This window comes from Rhinolophus sinicus, linkage group LG01 (genome assembly GCF_036562045.2).
Source record: "Rhinolophus sinicus isolate RSC01 linkage group LG01, ASM3656204v1, whole genome shotgun sequence".
Classification (NCBI taxonomy): domain Eukaryota; kingdom Metazoa; phylum Chordata; class Mammalia; order Chiroptera; family Rhinolophidae; genus Rhinolophus; species Rhinolophus sinicus.
Genome location: NC_133751.1, coordinates 117754581 through 117776986, shown reverse-complemented (window position 1 = coordinate 117776986; position 22406 = coordinate 117754581). Strand labels below are relative to the sequence as shown.

Here is a 22406-nt window from a genome sequence, read left to right as displayed (position 1 = left end):
ATCAAGATATAGCCTAGTAAAATTACTAGGCTGTATGAAAAAAAAAATTTGTTTTGGCATCCTGGCAAAAAGACCACATCACTTGAAAGGGAGATATAACCACATTGTCATCAAACTTTTTTTTTTTCTTTTTCCCCTCCCTCCCCCCAACTCCGAGTCAAGCTGTTGTTTTCAATCTAGTTGTGGAGGACGCAGCCCACTGGCCCATGTGGGAATCGAACTGGCGATGTTGGTATTATGAGCATTGAGCTCTAACTAGCTGAGCCTGTCAGCCCTCAGTCAGCCGCTCATGGCAGCTCACAGCAGCTCAGCTCCAAGTCAAGCTGTGTTCTCAATGTAGTTGTGGAGGGCTCAGATCACTGGCCCACATGGGAATTGAACCAGCGAACTCTGTGTTATGAGCACAGTGCTCCAACCACCTAAGTCACCCAGCCGCTCCAGACTTTTTGATAGCAACACTTTATGCCAGATGACAATGGAGTAACATATTTAACATGTTCAAAAAAAGTGAGTCACAGGTTTTATATCAAGCTAAATTGACTTCCATGTAAAAAGACCATAGACATATTGTTATAAATATGATAACTCCGAGATTATTGTTCCACACGCCTCTCCTGAGGGGCCATTTAAAGAATAAGCTCTCAAAAAGACTAGAAAGGCATGATGGCATAACAGGGAACAAATTTACCCTTCTACCTTAAACAACCAAATACAAGATAAAATGTATGAAACTGTGGTTTTCAGACACTGGGCAACAGACAACACAGGAAGTGAGCCCCAAGAGAATGGAAGCAATAAAGTGAACTTTCTGCATGAACTGAGGACAAAGAGTTGAGAGTTCAGGCAGGACAACTGGCTAAACTTCAGAGGGCAGAGTACAGAAGAGGAGAGAATTCCAAAGAGAGAGCACTGCAGAGATCTGCTGACGGTTCGCTTCCAGTTTTCAGGTAAATACTGATTACTGCATGCACATATACTAAATGGCACTGAATTGTACACTTCAAATGGTTAAAATGAGCATTTTATGCACTGTGCATTTTGCTATCAAAAAAAAAAAGCAAGACCCCACTATATCCTGTCTGTAAATGTACTCTCTAAATATAAAGGCACAAATAGGTAAGAAGTAAAAGCATGGAAGAAGATATACCATGCTATTACTAATCAAAAGAAAGCTATAATGCTGTATTAATATCAGACAAAATCGATTTTAAAGCAAATCACATTACCAGGGATAATATGATTATAATAGCATGAAAGTCATTTGTTAATGATAAAGGGTCCAACACATCAAGATGACATTATAATCCTAAGTATTTATGTACCTCATAACAAAGCTTAAAAATACATGAAGTAGAGGGAGGGGGGAAGGAGGGCTGGGCAGGGGCAGGGTTGCCGCAGAAGTTAACAAAGATTGGAGAGTTCTTCAACAAAATCTTCCGTCAGTGCTTCATTAAACTGGAACTTTTAAATAAATTAATTAAAAATATATATATATGAAGCAAAAACTGATAGAACTGAAAGAATAAATAGACAAATCCACAATTACATTTGGATACTTCAACACCCCTCCCCCAACAATTGGTAGAACAAGTAAACGGAAAATCAGTAAGTATACAAATGACTTGAAAACACTATCAACCTAATTGAACACCATCCAACAACAACAAAATACACTTTTTTTCAAGTACACAGGAAGAATTTACCAAGATAAACCATATTCTGATCCATAAAAAGTCCCAATAAATTAAAGTTTTCAGATCAGACAAGATATAGTCTCTGACCACAATAAATCAGGAATTTATTAAGAGTCTTTAACAGACAGTTTTCTGGAAATTTTTCAAATGTTTAGAAGCTAAGCAACATAATTCTACATCCATGGACAAGGAAGAAATCACAATTCATATTAGAAAGTATTTTTAAACTGAACGAAAATGAAAACACAGAAGATCAAAATTTGTGGGATGCAGCTAAAATAATGGTTAGAAGGAAATTATAGCACTAAATGCCTGCATTAGAAAACAAGATGGCAAATAAATGATCTTCCAATTTAATAAACCAAGAAAAAAATAACAAGTTAAGCCTAAAGTAAGAAAAAGCAAGAAATAATAAAGATCAGAACAGAACTCAATAAAATAGATAACAGAAGAGCAATAGAGAAAAATAATGAAATCAAAGCTAGTTCTTGTCAAAAATCAATAAAACAAACAAAAAAATCAATAAAACTGATAAACCTCTAGCCAGGTTGATTAGGGAAAAAAAGAATGAAGATACAAATTAACATCAGGAATGAGAGAGATGTCATCACTACAGATCCTACATATATTAAAAAGATAATAAACGATTATTAGGAACAACTCTGTGCCAATAACTTAAACAACCTAGATTAAATGGACAAATTCTTTGAAAGACACAAACTACCAAAGCCCTGTGTCTATTAAAGAAATTGAATTTGTAGTTTAAAATCCTTACACAAAGAACGCTCCAGACTCAGATAGCTTAACCGACTAATTCTATAAAACATTGAATGAGAAATTAATACTAGCTCTGCACAAAGAATTACAGAGTATTAAAGAGGAAGGAACCCTTTCCAATTCACTGATACCAAACACTGATACCAAAACCTAACAAAGAAATCACAAGAAAACTACAGACCAATATCCTTTATGAACATACTAAGTACAAAAACATTCCTATCAAAATTTTAGCAAATTGAACTCATATATATAGGGGACAATACAGCACAACTAAGTGGCGTTTATCACAGAAATCCAAGATTGGTTTAAAACAAATCAATTTAAAATGACATACAAAGGAAAAACTGCGCTATTATCTCTTTAAACAACATGATTATCTATGTAGAACACCCTGAGGAAGCTACCGAAAAACTAAGACTAACAAGTGAATCAGCCAGGTTGCATGATACATGATCAATACACAAAAATGGACTGTGTTTCTTACACTAGGAATGAGCAATCCAAAACTGAATTTTAAAAAATACTGTTTACAATAGCAACAAAACATGAAATATTTAGGGATAAATATGACAAAAGATATATGACTGTACACTAAAAACTACAAAACTTGACTGAAAGAAATGAAAGAAAACCTAAATAAGTGGAGAGATAAAGCCCGTTCATGGTTTTGAAGACAATATTAAGAATGAGGAAGTGAGGGACACTTCCTTAAATGTGTATGTCTATATATATATACGTATACCTTAACCTAAAGGCCAGCATCTTACTTAGTGGAGAAACACTAGAGTGTTTCCCAATAAAGTTAAACACAAAATAACAATGTCTTTTCTTTCTACAGCTATTTAACTTTGGAGGCATCAGCCAATTCAATTAGATAAGAAAAAAACAATAGAGAAATAAAGAATTCAAAAGGAAGATCTCTATTTGCAAATTACATATAAGGAAAACCCCTAAAAAATCAATTGAATAACTACTACAAACAATTACAAAATTTAGTAAAGTGGCAGATTATAAAATAAACTTACAAAGGTTTATAATACACTCACACACACAAATCAATAAGAAGATATAATAGAATTAAAATCTCATTTACAATAAGGAAAAGGAAATTCCTAGGAGTAAATGGTCAAAATCTATATGAAAAAAATATGAAACACCCTTAAAAGGCACAAAAGTTAACTTACACATAATGATAAAATGTGTGGAGTTTGACTCTACAGGACAAACAACCCTGTTTCTTCAAAAAACATATGACAAGTAAAATTAAAAGTGGCAGGGTAAGCTATACATTAAAGAAGACCTAAGAAACACATCAATCCATTACAATGTATAGACTTATTTGGATTCCAATTCAAGTAATCATTTGTAAAATAAGGGAGGAAATGAAAGTACCAGATATCGGATGACATTGAGAAACTGATGTCAGATTTTTTAGGCGTGATAATAATGTGGTGGGTCCCTACCTTTTAGAAATATACACTGAAGCACAGTTGAAATGAAAAGTCTGAGATTTGCTTCCAAATAATCCAGGGTTTGTAGCAAACTAAATCAAGACTGGTGGTAATTGTTGAAAGTGGGTGATAGGTCGATGAGGTTCATTTTACTTTACTTTTGACTTTGGTATGTATTTGAAAATGGTCATGAGAAAAAGGTTTAAAAAATAATAAAAGGGGGGGGACATACTGTGTAACTATGGACCCTCCAGGCAGGCTGGAGATCTATGTGTCACCACAGGACTGTTCCATGAGGACAACTGTTGTCACCAGGGACTACACTGCAATCTCCATGTTGTCTTTGCTGGTGCCACCACTGGACATTTGATACTAAGCACTGCCCCTCTGCTTCAGTAGTGTAACTCGCTGCCACTGCCCCACCTGCCAGGTGGGAGGTATCACAGTTCTGCCTCTTTGCATCATTGGCCTGTTCAACTTCAGGGGCTGGTGGGTCTGGCTGGCTGGGCCAGACTCATGGCTTACCTAGCATGAAAGAAGCTTGTTTGGGTATTTGTACTGTATCGCCATTGTTAAAGCATGTAGCCATTACATACTATACTGTATCTTATAACTATGGTTCAGTCTTAAATCTACAGGTAAATATACATTTCATGCTCACCATTAGCCCTTGTATTGATTTATTCCCCATCATTTTGGTTGTCTGGAACGCATTCCCTAGTGGATTTCTCAGGCAGGTCTCATGTGAATTAAATTCCCAGAGTTCTTACAAATTCCTAACAGTCTCTGGTCTTTATAATTGAAGGTCAAGTATGGCAATAAATAAAACCCTTAGCTCACACAATCTTCCCCTCAATATCTTAAATATGTTCATCTATTGTCTTCTGGCACAAAATGCTTCTGACAAAATGTCGGAGGCCAACTTGGTTTCTTCTCCTTAGAGAAGTGCTGTCCCACAGAACTTTCTGTGCTGATGCTAATGTTCTATAATCTGTGCTGTCCAATATGGTAGCCGTCGGCTACATGTGGTTGCTGAGCACTTAAAATGTGACAGGAATTGAAGTTTTAATTTTATTTAATTTAAATAGCTACACGTGTCTAGGAAATACCATATTGGACAGTACAGCCTCAGATTGGCTTGATCTTTTTTCCTGGATACCCAAAAGACTTTTCCTTTAAAATCTAATGATTTGCCAATAAGTCTCATTGTTGGCCTTCTGAGTCAGTTTTCCTAGTGATATGGTGTCAGCTTTCAGTATTTTGTTTCAAGTCTTTCTGTTTCAGAAAACTTTTCTCGAATAATAGATTTTGGTAATGATTCTGTCCCATTGTTTTGGTTTTCTTCCTCAGACATTATGCTCATACGTATATTAGATCTTCCTTGTCTTTCTGTATCTACCACTGTCTCTTAAATCCTTTTAAATTTTTGTCTACATTTCGTTTTTAATTTTAAAGACTACTAGGGCCGTGTTAAAAAGGATCCAAGAGTTAATCCGAATTAGATCTCACTAGCCAAAGATGGGACAATTTGAGCATGAAGTTACCTCCCATCAAAAATCATATGTTAGGCCCCGCGCTCCGAGGGCTGAGGCCGGCGGCTGCCGGGCCCCCAGGCGCCGCGCTAGGGCCCCGGGCGAAGGCGGGCGGCATGGCCGTGTTCCTGCTTCCAGAATGTTTAAAAGATGCTTCAAAGAAAATGAAAAGTGGGCTTATGTTTGTAAAATTGGTCAACCCATGTTTAGGGGAAGGAGCCCTTTACTTGTTCAATATGTGTCCACAGCAGCTGTTTGAAATAAAAGTTTTCAGGGAAAAACACCATTCTTGGTTTATAAATCAATCAGTTCAATCAGGTGGTCTTCTCCACCTTGCCACACCCATGGACCCTCTATTTTTGCTTCTCTACTACCTTAAAAAGGCTGATAAAGAGGGAAAGTTTCAGCCTCTAGATCAAGTTGTGGTGGATGACATGTTTCCAGATTGCATCTTACTGCTCAAACTTCCTGAACTTGAGAAATTACTTCAACACGTGACAGAGGAAAAGGAAATAGACAAAAAGAAATATTACAAATACAGCAAAGAGAAGACATTAAAGTGGCTGGAAAAAAAGGTAAATCAGACTATGGCAGCATTAAAAACCAATCACATAAATGTCGGTGCCCGGGTACAGTCAAGTGCATTTTTCTCCAGCCACCAAGTTTCCAGTGACAAGGAAGAGGATTATATTTGTTATGCCCATGGTCTGATATCTGATTACATTCCTAAAGAATTAAGTGATGACTTAGCTAAACATTTAAAGCTTCCAGAACCTTCAGCTTCAATGCCAAACCCTCCTTCAAAGAAAGTAAAGTTATCAGATGAGCCCGTAGAAGCAAAAGAAGATTACACTAAGTTTAATACTAAAGATTTGAAGACTGAAAAGAAAAATAGCAAAATGACTGCAGCTCAGAAGGCTTTGGCTAAAGTTGACAAGAGTGGAATGAAAAGTATTGATTCCTTTTTTGGTGTAAAAACTAAAAAAATTGTTGGAAAGATTTGAAACTGAAAATGAAATCTAGCAAAAATATTTTCCTTTTACATGTTCCATTTTCGTCCTTCCATGTCACTGTACTTCCTGACCCTTAATCACCACCTTTTGAAATAAAATTTAAAAAATGCAAAAAAAAAAAAAAAAAAAAAAATCATATGTTAGTGAATTTTCCCCAAATCGAAGGGGTCCATGTGCTGGGAAGCCCAGAAGAAAGACAGACATCCCCAGAATTCTTCAGAGTGTTTCCTGCGAGTTGCTGCTGAGCCATCAATCTCCAATCCAGTCTGGTGTGGAGGCTGGGCAGGAAGGAAACCTAACCTATTGGTCCTATAGTGGGCAAGGAGGGTCTACGTGAGGGAGACAGAATGTCAAGGACATATCTTTTACTTGGGCAGTCACTTTTTTAAGGGAAGGAAGGTCTTCCAGAGTAGGGACTGCTTCTTATCCAACTTTTCACCCCCAGGATTTTATACGGAATATGATATAGAGTAGAGGCTACATAAATGTTTACGAAATTTAATTCAATTATAAGGGCAGAACCATGTATTTAGCCCTATTGAATTTAATCTTACTAGATTTGGTTTTTAATTACTGCCTCTTGAGATTTTATTGAATTTACATTCTATCATCCATTTTATGTTCCTAGTGCCAACCAGCTTTGTGACATACAGAGAGCTCATGAGTGTGCAGATAATAATCTCACCCCAGTCATGAACTACAAGGTCTGACAATGAAGTTCGCGAACTCATCCTAGAAAAAGTGCTACATACCTCATTGCTGAATATCACTACAGTCACCTTCGAAGTGCTCCCCTTGGGAATCTATGCACCAATGCCAGTGCCTAGTCCACCCTTCAAAGCAATTTTGGAACTCTTTTTCTGGAATGGCCATCAGAGCTGTTGTTGTATTACCCTTGATGTCCGGAATGTCATCAAAATGTCTTCCTTTCAGTATTTCCTTTATCTTCTGGTAAAGAAAGAAGTCATTGGGGGCCAGATCAGGTGAGCAGGGAGGGTGTTCCAACACAGTTACTTGTTTACTGGCTAAAAACTCCCTCACAGACAGTGACGTGTGAGCTGGTACATTGTCGTGATGCAAGAGCCATGAATTGTTGGTGAAAAGTTCAGGTTGTTTTCATCTAACTTTTTCATGCAGCCTTTTCAGCACTTCCAAATAGTAAACTTAGTAACTATTTGTCCAGTTGGTACAAATTCATAATGAATAATCCCTCTGATATCAAAAAAGATTAGCAACATCATTGCAACAAGTTCGTGAACTTGTCAGAAAGGGGACAAGAACAAAGCGTGCAGATGGCTTACTTACACAGATGTCCCTCAGATTTGTCCTCACACCATTAGTCAATCTTGTATGAGTGAGGCCCTGACTCAGTTATGTCTCCACTCAATTATCAAGTAACAAAGTTCACAGCTATAAGTTGCGAGACTCTATGCCGAGTGCTTTATATCTATTCGATTATTCCTGCTCAAAATAACCCTATGAAAGGAAAGGACTGGCTGGGCTGTCCTCATGTGGTTGTTGTGAGATGATCAGATTACACATACAGTGTGCTTACCGTAGGCTCTGCAGGGTGATAACTGCTTAGGACATAGCAGTTTGAGCCTCACTCTACAGGCTTAGGAAAATGGAGGGTCATCGGCGTTCTGTAACTTGCCAAGGACATACAGCTAGAAAGTGGTGACACCCATCTACCTGACATTTTCTCTCTCCATCTAGTCCATCCACAAGGAGGCTATGGGTGATTTTACCTCATGACCTAGTGCGGCTCAGATAGGCATTGTTTGCATTTCCTTGCCCACCGATATTTAAAGCCTGGCCTGAGAAAGACAAGCTGGCAAGGAAATTAAGGAGTGTCTGAGAACTTCCCTTTTTGGCTACTCATCTTTTCTCTTCATCTGGGTTGACTTGAATGTCAGAGCAAGATAGGGTCATAAATCAGAAGTCAATAAGCAGAACAAATAGATCAGTGAATAAATGAATGGACAACTAGTCTAGACATTGCAAAATTGTCCGTAGTCCAAGTCCATGGTTTTGTTGGCTGTGGCCTGGCATAGTGACAACTTCTGTTGTTATGGACATCCAGAGAATTTTCTCCTCTGCTCCTTAGGAAGCTTGACTGCTCTATGACACATGGGACAGTTCCAATGTCAGAAATTATAACCAATCATAAAAGATTTTTTAAACCCAACAATATCCACTGCTGTTGTATAAACATGCCAGAAAGCAAAATGACGGCACAGGGACCCCAGCTATAAAATCCAGGGATGCACCCGGGTCTAGCCCATAGTGCCCCCTGCCTCAGCCCCTGTGAAGTCCTCTGTCTTTGTCCTGCACCAACACTGTACAGCAGTGACTCAAATAAAGAGGTGGTGAGTGTACTGGACAGCCCCTCCCCAACCCAATAAGAAATACCTTCTGCAGAGCTTAAGAGCTAAAAAGAGGGGAATAGGTGAGGGATCTAGAAGCCTAGAGAAGATCCCAAAATGAGGGCTGGAAGAATTCAGGATGGCTTCGTGGAAGAGGGATGTGTTGACATCAGCCTCTAAGCACAGAGAGAATGTGACCCCTGACCTGTTCACAATACCTGGCCTGGGGCCAGCCTCCTTGCCAGTGGTCCTCTGACAGCAACCAGTACTTGTGTTGCTGCGTCCACGTCACAATCCCCGTGGCCACCCAGTATTGTGCTAAGAGCTAGATATGCGTGCCCTCCAACCTTCCAGTCTTGCAGGCTGGCTTCACTCACTCCATTTTACAGATGAGGAAACTGAATCTGAGCGAGATGACATGCCTTGTATGCGGGAGGCCAGTGTGGGAACCCAGGCCTGTCAACTGTGATGCCCACACTGCTCGCCCTACCCCGTTGCCCCCCAACTGGAGAAGCAGCAGGAACACTGCATTTCACTCCTACTGAATGTCTTTCTCAGGCATTGTTGTATCCTTCCTGCCAACCCCAGGAGACAGTGAGGGCCAGGGATGATATCCCCTTGAGTAGTCGAGGAACCCAAGGCAAGGTCAGCCAGCTTTCAAGGACTGGAGTCTGCCCAGGCTGGGGCCAGCTCTCTGCCCTGAGCCAGCCAGCAGCCGCCTTCCTCCCTGTGACCCTGCTATGGGAGGCTGAGGGGTGGAGCAATTTGGGGGACAGATCCCATTAAGCTGTGTCCATCCACATGCTGTCCGCCCACACCCAGACATTCTCCAGAATGCAGTGGTCGAAAGTGCAGCGGGAACATTTGTCTAGGAGAACAATGGGTATTGATTACTCTGGCAACTGCAGCTGGCACACACGGGTGGTGGTTTGGTCTGGGGTTTGGGATGGGTTTTACTTGGATGCCAAAACCTTGTTACTCATCATCCTTGCTCTACCTGGGGCCCCCGGGCTGCCCGAGGCCCAGTGGGAACCGTTCCATAGCCCAGGACATGTGCTGTCCCATAGTCCCCTCTCCTCCTGGGAGTGACCAGTGTTACTGCACTGGCTGGGGCTGGGCTGGCCTGACATCCCTCTGAAGATTGCTACAGGGGCCTGGACGCTCTGGCCTGGGACCTCCCAGCCTAGGAGATGCGCGTGGGGTGGGAAGCATCGATCTATTAGGTTGGTGCCAAAGTAATTGCAGTGTTTACAATTATTTTTAACCTTTGAAACCGCAATTACTTTCGCACCAACCTAATGTATACTGGGGAACATGTGCCTGAGAACTTTCTAGAGAGTTCTAAGTCCATGCTCCATTTTCTGGGCTCCTACATGTCACTCCAATACTCTCTAACATATGCGCGTGTGCACACATGGACTCCACACATACCCATAGGCCAGGCCTCCTGTCTCTCACCATTTCCATCACCACAGTGGTCTGGGGCATCCCTGCAAAAAGACCCACATTACCCGGAGTCCCACACGCACCCCAGCCCCAGGACCCAGAGCTTGCCAGCGGGATAATGCACACCCTGGGGTGTGAGCCCAGAACAAGGGCCAAGATTCCGGCAGGCACTCAAGATCAACAAGCTTCAGGTTTCCTGGTTGAGGTCATGCACGTACAACATGTTCCCTCTTTTAAGAAGATGGGAGAAGCCCCAGAACCCAGCCCTCAGGCTTGTCTGTCACCCCCTGCCCTTGGTTTCCCCTCAGCTGCCTCAGCCAGCCACCTAAACAAAGGGGGTACAGCACGGGCACTTGGCTCTCACAGGACCTGTGACAGCATCCGCATTCATCTGTGGCTGCTCTGCAGGTCAAGGCCGGGCTGCAGGGTGAGAAGCTGGCAGCCAAGGAGAACCAGGGCCCGCTGGCCTGCTCGGCTGACAGGAGGCAGGTGTGCCCGGCCAGCTTGTCATGTGCCAGCACTGCTCTCTCTCCAGGGCCTTGGCACGTCCTGTTTCTTCTCACTGGGATGCTCTTCTCTTCTTCTTTGACAGATGGTCACCTGCTCATCTTTCAAGACTCACGCTTCACCCTGAGGAAGCCTCCCTAGATGCCTCCAGGCTGGGATGGCTGTCTTCCTCCAGACCCCAGTAACTTGGCTCCTCCCCTCACCTGCTCACTGTTCTGATTCCACCTGTCGGCTGAGTTCTTTGAAGACAGTCTCAGTGTCTCCTTCATCTCCTATAGGCTCAGCAAAGGCCCCCAACATAGCAGACGTCAGAAAATGTTTATGAGATGGATAGATACATGGATGAAGGAGGAACACCTAGGTATAATCAGCAAATAGAGCCTGAATTTCCTAACATCTGCCACAATCAATAAAAACTTTGAAAATAATTAGATTAAACTGAAATGAAAGGTCCCAACAGTGGGAGAGTTTTGCCCTAGGGATGCTGACTTTATTCTCTTTATTCATGCAGTCAGCATTTACTGCAGGCCTGCTGGGGGACCCAAAGGAGAAAGAAAGCCCAGGCAGTGGAAGGCCAAGGCCCTGCCTGCAGGAAGGTACAATCACAGAACGGACTGGACACATCTGGGAGTAACTCACAAGAGCCCATCAGCCTCTACGAGTAGGTGGGGCGGGTGCCGAGGGAAGGGGAGGGGTGGGGCGAGTCAGAGGGGGTCAGGGTATCACTGCAGGGCTGCTCTGTGGTGAGTACTCGAGTCCTGTGAAATTCTGACTCCAAACTCCACATCCTGTGAGATGGACAAAAATGACGCAAAACTTTGTAGCTGACTGTGGGGGCAGAGCCCCAGAAAGTAGTTTCCAGGCTCTCGGCCTCACGTGGACAGGTGCTGGCTCAGGTAGTAAATGGCCAACTGTGATTGCATGGCCATCAGCTGTGGCTAGTTGGCCGTCAGCTGTAACCAGTGAGCCATTGGCCACTAATATAACTGCTGTGGCTACGCTAGCAGAGAGAGAGAAGGAGAGAGAAAGAATGGGGGCTAGCAAGAAGATGGCAGCTGGGCTGGCAAGCGTGGATGGTGGTTTGCGGACAGTGTGGATCCAGCCTCCAGTGAGAGTATAGTGCCGCCAGAGAGAATATAGCGGTATGACTCCCCCATCTATGGCTCCGTGGGTGTTCCTTTTTGGCCTCACCATATCCTGCGTTCTTATGTGGGGAGCGGGAGCAGAGACCCTGCAGGTCGCCCTGCACGACAAATGGCGCAGCGAGCAGGGTCTCCCGCATGACACTGACCCTCCAAGCTCTGGCTCTAATATTAACCTGATCTAAACCTTAACCTTACCTGGGAGGCCAGATCTGGTCCTGACCTGAACCCGAACCCTAACGAGGTGAGATCCGAACCTGATCCTCAATGTTTACCCACATGGAGGGTTCAAGAAACCTTTGTATGGTCCCAACAAATGAACTCAGAAATCCCAAACTGAACTCAGAAATCCTCTAAGAGAAGACTGGCAAAGGCAAAGCTGATTCAAAGAGCAGCTCCAGTGTAGAAAACCCACCTGCAGCCCCTGACCACCGCCCCAGGGCTGGCCAGAGACTCTGGGGAGAGGGGGGTCTGGGAGAGATGGTGCCTTCAGCACCTCTGGGAATGGGCTGAGGGGCCCCTGGGAACCTGGGTCGGCCAAAGTGTCTAGGAGCAGCGGAGAGGAACAGCTGGACTTCTGTCCTCCAGGCCCTTCCCCCGGCAACGTACGTCTCACTGCTCACCCTCCCTCAGCCACTGATCCTGGACATGCCCTGGAGAACCTCCTGCCAGTGCCAGGCCCTGTGCTGGGCACCCAGGGATGATGCATATACAGACCTTGCCCTCGGGCACCCGGCTCCAGTGGGGGAGGTAGGCTTTATTTCCTCATTCATTCAATATGTATTGCACATCTGTAGCTCCCAAGCTCACAGGGTAAGTCTAAGGGTTGGGAAATCTGATTTAAGGGACACTCCAGTTGCAGCTACATCGCTCAGGTGGGCTCAAAGGTGTAAACCCTCAGGCTGATGCATTTGTTTATAATAAGCAGTCCTGAGTGAGTGGTCACTTTTGGTCAGAGTGCAGCAGAGCCTGGCTGGCCTGGGAGCCACGTGTCCTCTTCAAAAGACGGCACTCTCCTCTGATCAACGCTGTTGACCTTCGTGTAAGTGCTCAGAGGACAGTGTTTGTTGGGGGTACCTCACTAGGAACCCTAGATACTTAAGACTTCTCCTCTGTGCATGCACCTTGCTCTACAGATCGCAGTCTCTGTCTTCTCAGAGATGGCTCCAGGGCTCTCTGGGAATGGGTGCGTCTGGTCCCAAGGCCAGCCTTTGATCTGCAATGGTCCTGCTCCTACCCTGCATAGGCACATCCACCCACCCTTCTCCACTCACCCAGGCCCACCTCCTCCAGGAAGCCTTCCAGGATGGCTCCTGTCATGCAGGGTGTCATGCGGGGTCTCTGGTCCCACTCCTAACATAAGAATGCAGGACATAGTGAGGCCCAAAAGGAACATCCACGGAGCCATAGGTAGGGGAGTCATACCACTATATTCTCTCTGGAGGCACTATACTCTCACTGGAGGCTGGATCCACACTGTCCGCAAACCGCCATCCACGCTTGCCAGCCCAGCCGCCATCTTCTTGCTAGCTCCCATTCTTTCTCTCTCTGCTAGCGTAGCCACAGCAGTTATATTAGTGGCCAATGGCTCACTGGTTACAGCTGACGGCCAACTAGCCACAGCTGATGGCCATCCCATCACAGTTGATGGCCATTTACTACCTGAGCCAGCACCTGTCTATGTGAGGCCGAGAGCCTGGAAACTGCTTTTTGGGGTTCTGTCCCCACAGTTGGAGACACAGGAAGCAGGAGCCACATGATCCACAATCTTCTGTCTACTTCTCTGCCAACAAACCTCACTTGCTAGCTGCAATCCGCTCTTGCTAGCTCAGCCACCATCTTCTTGCTAGCCCCCCGTTTGCTGCTTGCGTAGCCACGGCAGTTATATCATGCCCAATGGCTCACTGGTTACAGCTGACGGCCAACTAGCCACAGCTGATGGTCATCCAATCACAACTGATGGCCATTTACTACCTGAGTCAGCACCTTTCCACCTGAGGCCAAGAACCTGGAAACTGCACTCTTGGCTCTGTCCCCACACCGCCCTTCCTTCTCCGAATGCCTTATGACCCCTACAGCTCCACCCCTTCTCAGGCCACAGACAGCCTATCCACCCCCACTGCCCTGAGTCTCACGTCCACAAGCCTCCTGAATTGGACTCTGAATTACGGGCAGAACTCAAGTCCCCACAGTAGACTCTGTTCCTTCCCCCACATGTCACCTGCACTGATGGGCTGGCGTTTCCTTCAATGTCTCCCTTGGCACACACTGGGCTGGGCAATGCTGCTCCTGTCCAGGTCCCTGGGGCCTGTCCCCATGAAGCTTGTGGCCCCACCACAGGGTGATGTGGGGGCAGAGCCCCAAAAAGTAGTTTCCAGGCTCTCGGCCTCACATAGACAGGTGCTGGCTCAGGTAGTAAATGGCCATCAACTGTGATTGCATGGCCATCAGCTGTGGCTAGTTGGCCGTCAGCTGTAACCAGTGAGCCATTGGCCACTAATATAACTGCTGTGGCTATGCTAGGAGAGGGAAGAGAGGAAAAGAAGAGAGAAAGAATGGGGGCTAGCAAGAAGATGGCGGCTGGGCTGGCAAGTGTGGATGGCGGTTTGCGGACAGTGTGGATCCAGCCTCCAGTGAGAGTATAGTGCCGCCAGAGAGAATATAGTGGTATGACTCCCCTACCTATGGCTCCGTGGGTGTTCCTTTTTGGCCTCACCATATCCTGCGTTCTTGTATGGGGAGCGGGAGCAGAGACCCCGCAGGCCACCCTGCACGACAAATGGCGCAGCGAGCAGGGTCTCCCGCACGACAGTGATGTCAGAAAATCATCCTGAGTTTTCAGAGTTTCTCTTCTCCGTCAGGTCCCTGGAAGGCCCCAGCTAGGATCCCACAATGCACGGCCAGCCATCCCTCAGCCTGGAAGACCATAGCTAGCCCCTGCTGGCAGCCCCAAGAGACCAGGAACACTGGCCAAGGCCTGGCATGGGCTCCGTCTCCTCTCTTCCCTTCCATCCTCCTGACACATGTGTTAACCCAGAGCACAGTAGGTGTGTGGAGAAGTATTCAAGGGAGCCACAGTGATATGGTAACATCCCCAGGCAGGAAGAGGGCCAGGGTCAGCGTTGGGAGCTGGGTCTCAGAAAAGCTGGGAGGTTGTGTCTCCCTGTGATGAAGGCAGCTATTAACCCTGCCCCTAGTCCCTCCAACAGCAGTTTGTTATTCTGCTCTCCTCACACCCCACAGAAGTTCCCACGGGGCACCCCTGCCCACAGAGTGATGTCCCAGGTCCAAGGGGGCAGTCCAGGCCCTTGCAGAGCAGCCCCTCTCCCACCTCTCTTCAGGAGCTATGATTCCCCTCCATTCTTTCCAAGCAGATGTCTGACTTTCCTGATAGCACGGCCTCTGACTCAGATTCTCAGATTAAAGCAGCAATTCTCAAAATGTTTTCCATGGTGCACTGGTGTCCATGAGTTGCCAATGGGGCGAAAATAAATTAGGGAAATGTTGGCTAAAACAAGGTGGAAGAGTCTCCACTGCAGACCTTCTCAGAGCCTTTAATGGACTGTAGTGTGGAATGACTCTCTGACGGGAAGTGACCATGTGCTGCATTTCCCAAACTTATTTGGACACTGATTGTGAAATACTAAGGACAAGTGTGGACTACAGTTTGAAAAACTCATTCATTCAGTGGTTTAGCCAACAAACATGCCAGGCCCTGGATGGGGCAGGTAACAAGGTAGATGCAGCCCTGCCCTCATGGAGCTTACGTTCCAGTGGGGACAGACCTAACTTCTCTTTCATTCATTTACTCACTTAATGCATATAAGGCTCAACTCAGTGCCAGACCATGGAGACAGAATGAATCAGCGGTGATTGGTGCCCCAAGGAGCGTTGTGATTAGCTGATCTAAGAGACTCTCTCCCTGGTGGCAAGTATAGGAGGCATGGTTTTTTGCAAAGGACACTTCAAGTGTCTTTTCCCCTATTTCCCCTAATCCATGCCACCCCCACAGCCTCCCCCCCCATCATTCCTGAGCTAACGAATCCTTCACCTACTCCTTGAGCCCCTCCCCCACGTGCTGAAGTTGTCACACTGGCCTGGAGACCATGTGGCAGAGCGCAGGTGTCCGGCCTCAGGCATGCCCACAGTGGTGAGGGAGTATTTGCAGGCACCAGGGTCGCCTGGAGAGCTTCCTGCCATGCAGCCCCGAGCCTGGCCCTCCAGGTCTCTGGGAGTCCCGTCATTCTCATGGGCCTCACCAGGATTTAAATGCTTGCCACAAGACCCTGCTGCAGGCTGGGCTCCCTGAAGCTGCCTCCGGGGCAGAATTAGCGTGCAAGGCATTTACCAGGAAGCCCTTTGAGGATCCGTATAGTGTGGGGGAGGGAAGAAAGCGGGATGGGTGGAGGGAGAGTTTGGCCTATGACAGTCTCATGGAGCCTCCGCCAATCCCACGGGCAGCTCGGGGGGTCTCCTCAGCCAAGGCAATGCCAGGAGAGCCTGGTGGGCCACCTCCCAGCACCAGGGACTGAGCCCCTCAGTCTTGAGGCAGGACTGGGGTGGCTCCTGCCGGTGTTTCCCGCAAACCCTGATGGCAAAAAGCAGGGTGGTGAGAAGGAAGAGCTGGCCAGGCCCAAAGCACTCTGCTCCAGCAGCTTCACCCTGGGCAAGCAGCCCCCATCTCTGAGCCTCAGTTTCTTCAAACCTACAGGCGTTGGTGAGGTTAGCATGTCATGGCATTATATGGAAGGCTTCCTGAAGAGGGGATGCCTGAGCTGAGTGGTGAGGGAAGTGGGGGTTAAGGAGTGGCCTAACTGGGTGGGAAAAGCTACTCTAGGAGGAGGAGGCAACCTGCGATAGCGGGAGGGAAGTATGGCTGCAGGGGATTGAGGGGAAGAGGTTAGAAGTGAGACTGCACGGAGGATGGGGGCTGGACCACAGAGGACTAGAGGGTCAGACGAGGGGAGGCTGCCCTCGCTCCACCCTCAGGAAGGGATCGGGTGCTTTTCTGCACCCTGGTTGAAATGGTTCATGTACGAAGAGCACTCACAATGAGCTGGGGCCGCTGTGAGCAGTTTACCTGTATTAGCTCCTTAACCTTCACAACGCCACCCCCCTTTTACAGATGAGAAAACTGAGACACAGAGAGGCCTAGTTATTCAAGGTCACACAGCTAGTAAGTGGCACCCAGGCTGTCTGGCTCCAGAACACAAGCTCCTCATTAATCTCTACACTGCTCATCACAGAAGCACCTTTGGGTGGTTGGGGCCTGGATGTGAACAGCCCAAGGCTGTGTCTTCTGACCACCTTGATTCTGCTGGACGCTCAAGCAGGTACCTTCCCAGTGCCAGTCAGGTAGAGATGCTGCTCACCCTCCAAATCAAAGCCCCCAAAACGCCAAACCTTCAAAGGCAAAGTGTCTTCCAGGGACAACGCAGCTGACGCCAAGCCCCGGGGTGTGGGCCATGGGCCAGGGACATGGTTTGGCTCCAGAACATTATAGAGCAATTTGCACTACCTTCACCGCCTCCCGGAGCAGCCAAGAGGGGCAGGTGCTGTGCAGACCTGCGGGAGCATGGCCAGGTGTCCAGTTACCCAGGCAAAGGAAAGGCTCCAGCAGGACTGAAGGTGCAGCCTGAGCCCTCCCACCAACAAGCCCACATTCTACCCCATGCAATGCGTTGCCCAGGCCCCCACATCTGGGTGCACAGTGGCCGGCATGATGGCCTCAGTGGTCCTGTCTACCGGCTCCTTCAGCACCCTAAGTCGGTGCCCTGGCTACAGCTCTGCTCCTCCCCTCCTCAGCCTCAGTAATTGCATGTGCAGGAGTCTTCTCCACCTAAAGGGAGCACTCCCTCAGGAGGCGAGGTTGGTGTGGCCTGACCTGCCGTGAGCGCCCATCGGCTTCACACGGTGGGCTCATTGACCGGTTTCCCTCCAAGCAGATGCTGTGGGTCATAACTGCGGATGGCTGAAAGGCCTCGCATAAGGACAACTAATACTTCCCATGCACCGGCTACATGCCAGGTGCTGTCTCAGGCATTTTTCTCTCTCAGGGCTTCCACAAACACCTACTGAACACCTACTAAGTGCAATGTACCCTGGCAAGAGTATTCAGGTGCGTTAGAAGCAGGCTGGCTCTCAAGGCACTCACTGACAAACGAGGGTCTGCTTTACAGCCTAGGGAAGAAAAGTGCCTGGGAGCCACAGGGCCTTCCCCACAAAGAGAATTTACATGGCCACAAGTGATTGAGACAGGCTTGCATGAGAGCCTGCTTTGTGCAAAACACCTATCATCCCTGTGAACTTCCACCATAACCTGCAAGTGTGCACTGTCATTCCCACTCTAGAGAAGCAAAACTGAGGCTCAGAGAGGTCAAGCAACTTGCCTGAGCCCACACAGCAGCCACAGTGGGACTTGAGCCTGGTTCTGAATAACCCCAAGTCCATGTGCTCAGCCCGGGTACACAGAGGCCTGAGATGGGGCAGCGCCACTACCTGGAGCTGGAAACGAGGCAAGGAGGTGGACACAGAAGGAGCAGGTCCTCTGAGAAGAGTGGTGACTCACCAGGAGATATGTCACAGGTTACAAAACAGGCCAGGCTCATGCCAGATGCTCGCTTTTTCCCATTCCTTCCATGCCCTTCCACTCCCCATTCCTTGGGCTCCTTGAGTACATTGTGTTCTTATTGAACTTCTTACTGAGCAGGGAAACTTGATTCTCTCATGGTCTGAGGGTCCTCAGCCCCCTGGGATCATCAGCTCCCAGCCTAGACCTCATGCAGGACCCAAGAGAGATGGGTGAAAGTGCTTACCAGAACCCACCACCCAGACTGCAAGTCTCCAGGGTGCCCCAGTGCTTTCCGGGTCAAGTCCAACCCTCCCAGGCCTGTTGGAACAACCGGGGCTGCCTGCTCTGCAGTCTGGGGTCCCCTACGCCTCTGCTTAGCACAGGTGCTCAGCACAGAAACACTGCACAGACTTCTGTACGTACCACCCAGCTCCATATCCCCGGCCCAGCCCATGCTGCTCCCCCAGTTTCCTAGGTTTGATCATGTACTGTGTATGTCAAAGAATGCCCTTGCTTTTGGGAAATACTCACTGAAATATTTAGAGGTGAAAAGACATCATATCTGCAAGTTACTCTGAAACATTTAAGAAAAAAATGTATAGATAGATCGATAGATAGATAGATAGATAGATAGATAGATAGATAGATAGATAGATAGATAGACAGATAGATAGCTGGATAGATACTGGGAATAGACAAGGAGAGAAAAAGCAAGTGTGATAAAATGTTAGCATTTTAAAGAATCTGAGTGAAGGATATCAGAAATTCTTTATACTATTTTTGCAAATTTTCTCTAAGTTTGAAATTATCTCTTTTTAAAAAATGCAGAAAATGGAGAGGAAATAAGCGTAAAACCCCAGTAACCTCAAGTCTCATCTTCAGAACGCACCCCGACCCTCAAGGCCGAGGGCAGGGCCCCTTCCAGCCACCACCAACCCCCGTCCCTCCCTCCCTCTATCTGCCATCCTACTTCATTTTAACGGTCTGTTTCCCACATTAGACAGTGAGTGGTCTGTGATCCAAACGATGTGGTCTGTCTCCAGCTCTGGCTCAGCGCTCTGAAAATACTACAGAAATGAGATGGTGGCCATCTCGAAGAGCTCACTCCAACTAGGAAAAGGAGCGGAGAGCATGTTGAATCATGAGCCCATGAGCAGCGTGAACTCGGCACACGGCTGCTGGTGCTCGTCCTGGCCAGGGCCATACTCCTGAGCCACCCTGCCCCCTCACCTGCCACCTGACCCACTGGCAGCTGGCTCCCCTGAGGCTGAGGCCAGGATCTCAGAGAGCCCGCTGCCCCTCTGCAGAATTTGAAAGGAAAGATGCAAACAAGGAAAATCAGGGCAGGGCTATCAGGGTGTCTGTGACGTGGAGGAGTCACCATGGGTGTATGTGATGCAGGAGGCTGGCAGGTAGAGACACTGAGTGGTGGGGACATGTGGAGAGGCCCAGCCTTGTTACCCTGTCACACCGTCCTTGCTCTTCACTGAGCACTCTTGTCTGGGCCTTGATCCAGGTACAGGCGACACACCAATGAGTGAAACAAAGCCCACCTGCCATGGAGCGGACGCCCTACTGAGGAGACAATCAACCCGGCACAACCAGGTGAGTCTGTAACGTATCTGGTCCTCTGGTATTATGAAGCTGAGTAAAGCAGGGGATAGAGAGAGTGAGGCATGAAGACCGGGAAGCCATCTCTGTTCAGTGACCTGCAGGGGGCACCATTCCCATTGTCCTTGCCGGTGGGTCCAGAAGAAAATAGGGAGGGGCTGTGCAGAGACAGGGGAACACCTTCCCTGGCAGAGAACAGCAAGTGCAAAGGCCCTGAGGCAGGAACAAACACAGCATTCCAGAAACAACAAGGAGGCCAGTGTGGCTGGAGCAGGTGAAAGAGTAGGAAGGGGAAGATGCTGAGATCAAAGAGATCATAAGCCTTGTGAGTGAGACTGGGAGCCGTTGGAGGGTTTTCAGTAACATGATCAGATAGATAATTTCCACGGATAATTCTGGCTGCTTCATAGAAGATGGACTGTGACGAGGGTGAGGGCAGGGCCAGGACAGACGGCGGGCCACCCACGAGGAGGTAACTGCACAGCCCAGGGAGAGATGGTGCTGTTGGTTCTGATCACATCATAGTTCTTATGGGCCTGTGGTACTTTGGCCTTTGTGGGACGCTTCCTCCATTAAAAAACATTTGCAAATTATACTTTACAACTGCTTTGGTATAAAGATGAATGTGTTATATATTCATTATTATTATATCCATTTTTTCGGCTGACTTCAGAAGAAATTAAGAGATTTTCATGGGGCCCTAGAAACATGTGGGGCCTCAGCACTATGCCCACCATGCCCAGGGGAGAAGTCTGCCCAAGCAGGAAGTGGTCAGATTGGGGTGCAGAAGAAGCGTCAGAAAGAGGCCGGGCAGACCCCATGCTCACCCTTTGCTTGTCCCCAATTCCAAGTCCTCCCGGAATGTCCGCTGCATGAAGACAGGAAAAGGGTGTTTCCATCACTGTTTCCAGTACCAGGACAGCACCTGGCACCCAGAGCCCCCGTCCCTTTCTGCGTGAGTGACCCTGCTCTGCAGGGTTACAGCTTCCCAAAGTTCTAGAGCTGCTCTCAGTGCCTCTCTGTTCCTTGGCATTGAAGGACTTTGCAAATCGCCTAAGACAGGGTGCAAAGTCTAAGGAAAAGGCTGCTGGACTAGGGTTGTCAAAGAGCGCTTCTTGCAAGAGAGAGGCTTGGACTGGGCCTTGGAGGAGGAGGAAGGTATGCACAGGAGGATGGCATGGAAGAGGAGTGTGCTCCCAGCAGAGGAAACTGCCCAAGGAAGGATATCCCTGGAGACGCCCTCGGCATGCCCGAGCAGCCGGGAGAAAATGGCTCTGAGTACAGGGCTCCAGGGAGCAGCGGAAGGTGCCAGTCCAGCCCTAACAGGCTGAACAGGTGGCAGATCAGCAGCCTCCAGCAGAGACCCTAGGGAGACCCATTCTTAAGTTGCCAGGGAGCTGGTGCTGGGGGACACACCCCTGGCTCCTTTTCCAGGCACCCAAGCCCTTGTCTGGAGGTGAGTCACACTGGCCACTGGTCTCACTGACAGCCCAGCTCCTATGAAGGAGCAGTGGCCTTGGTTAAAAGCGAAGGCAGTCTGCCATGTGAGAGGGGACCTCAGCTTCTGCCCCTTTGCCACCCCCTGCCTGGCCAGGCCCGTCTTCTTCCCCCGATCACTCACTGTAACACAAGGTTATAGCCAAGGTCAGCTAGAGGCAAGGTGTTTTCCTCTGGATTTGGGCCTCCCACCCTGCCCAGCATTGGCTTAAGTCACTTTGGGGGATCATCACCCAGGGATTAGGGCCCAAAGCTGGGAGGAAGGAAGGAAGCAAGTCTGAGAGACCCTGTTCCAATCCTGAGCTTCCCTGATCGCTGGCTTCAAGCAACCTTAGAACTCAGTCTCTGTAAAAGTGGGCCTGAGGAGACCTGCATGGCAGTGTCACTCGTGAGCATGTGCCGTATGATTCTACATGGCTCACCTCGTGCCAGGCACAGGGAGCCCCTCCACAGATGGTTGTCGTTGCATTTTCAGAGCACTTGTTGCGGTGATTTGAAGTTGTTTGTTTTTGGTCATTATCTTCCACTAGCTCAGGAGCCCCTTCAACCAGGATGACACCCAACTTTCCAGCCCCCAGTACCAAGCACTGCTCCTGACACAATGTAAGTGCCCAGTATCAGCAGAATGGCTGTACATACAGGTCAGTATTTCTACCACCTTCAGGTCTACACAGTGGCATGCAGCAGTTTCCAGGGGAGCCTAACTCAGCCCATCCAACCCCAATCTCAGCCACAGAAACCGGGCTGTAACACAGCTTTTCCTTGGCCAATGGTCTGGCCTTGCCCTGCCCTGGCC

The 22406-nt window shown here is 47.7% G+C and overlaps 1 protein-coding gene across 1 annotated transcript; it reads left to right on the top strand.

Moving 5' to 3' along the window:
• Positions 1-5584: 5584 nt before the first annotated feature.
• LOC141567228 (ribonuclease H2 subunit B) lies at positions 5585-6561 on the top strand. The gene has a single exon (XM_074313050.1). It carries the CDS (start codon positions 5622-5624, stop codon positions 6459-6461), a length of 840 nt encoding a protein of 279 aa, XP_074169151.1. The 5' UTR covers positions 5585-5621; the 3' UTR covers positions 6462-6561.
• The last annotated feature ends 15845 nt before the right edge of the window (positions 6562-22406 follow it).

What these genes read in the sequence shown, in the direction of transcription:
- LOC141567228 (XM_074313050.1), top strand. Translation starts at nt 5,622, where the DNA reads ATGAAAAGTGGGCTTATGTTTGTAAAATTGGTCAACCCATGTTTAGGG.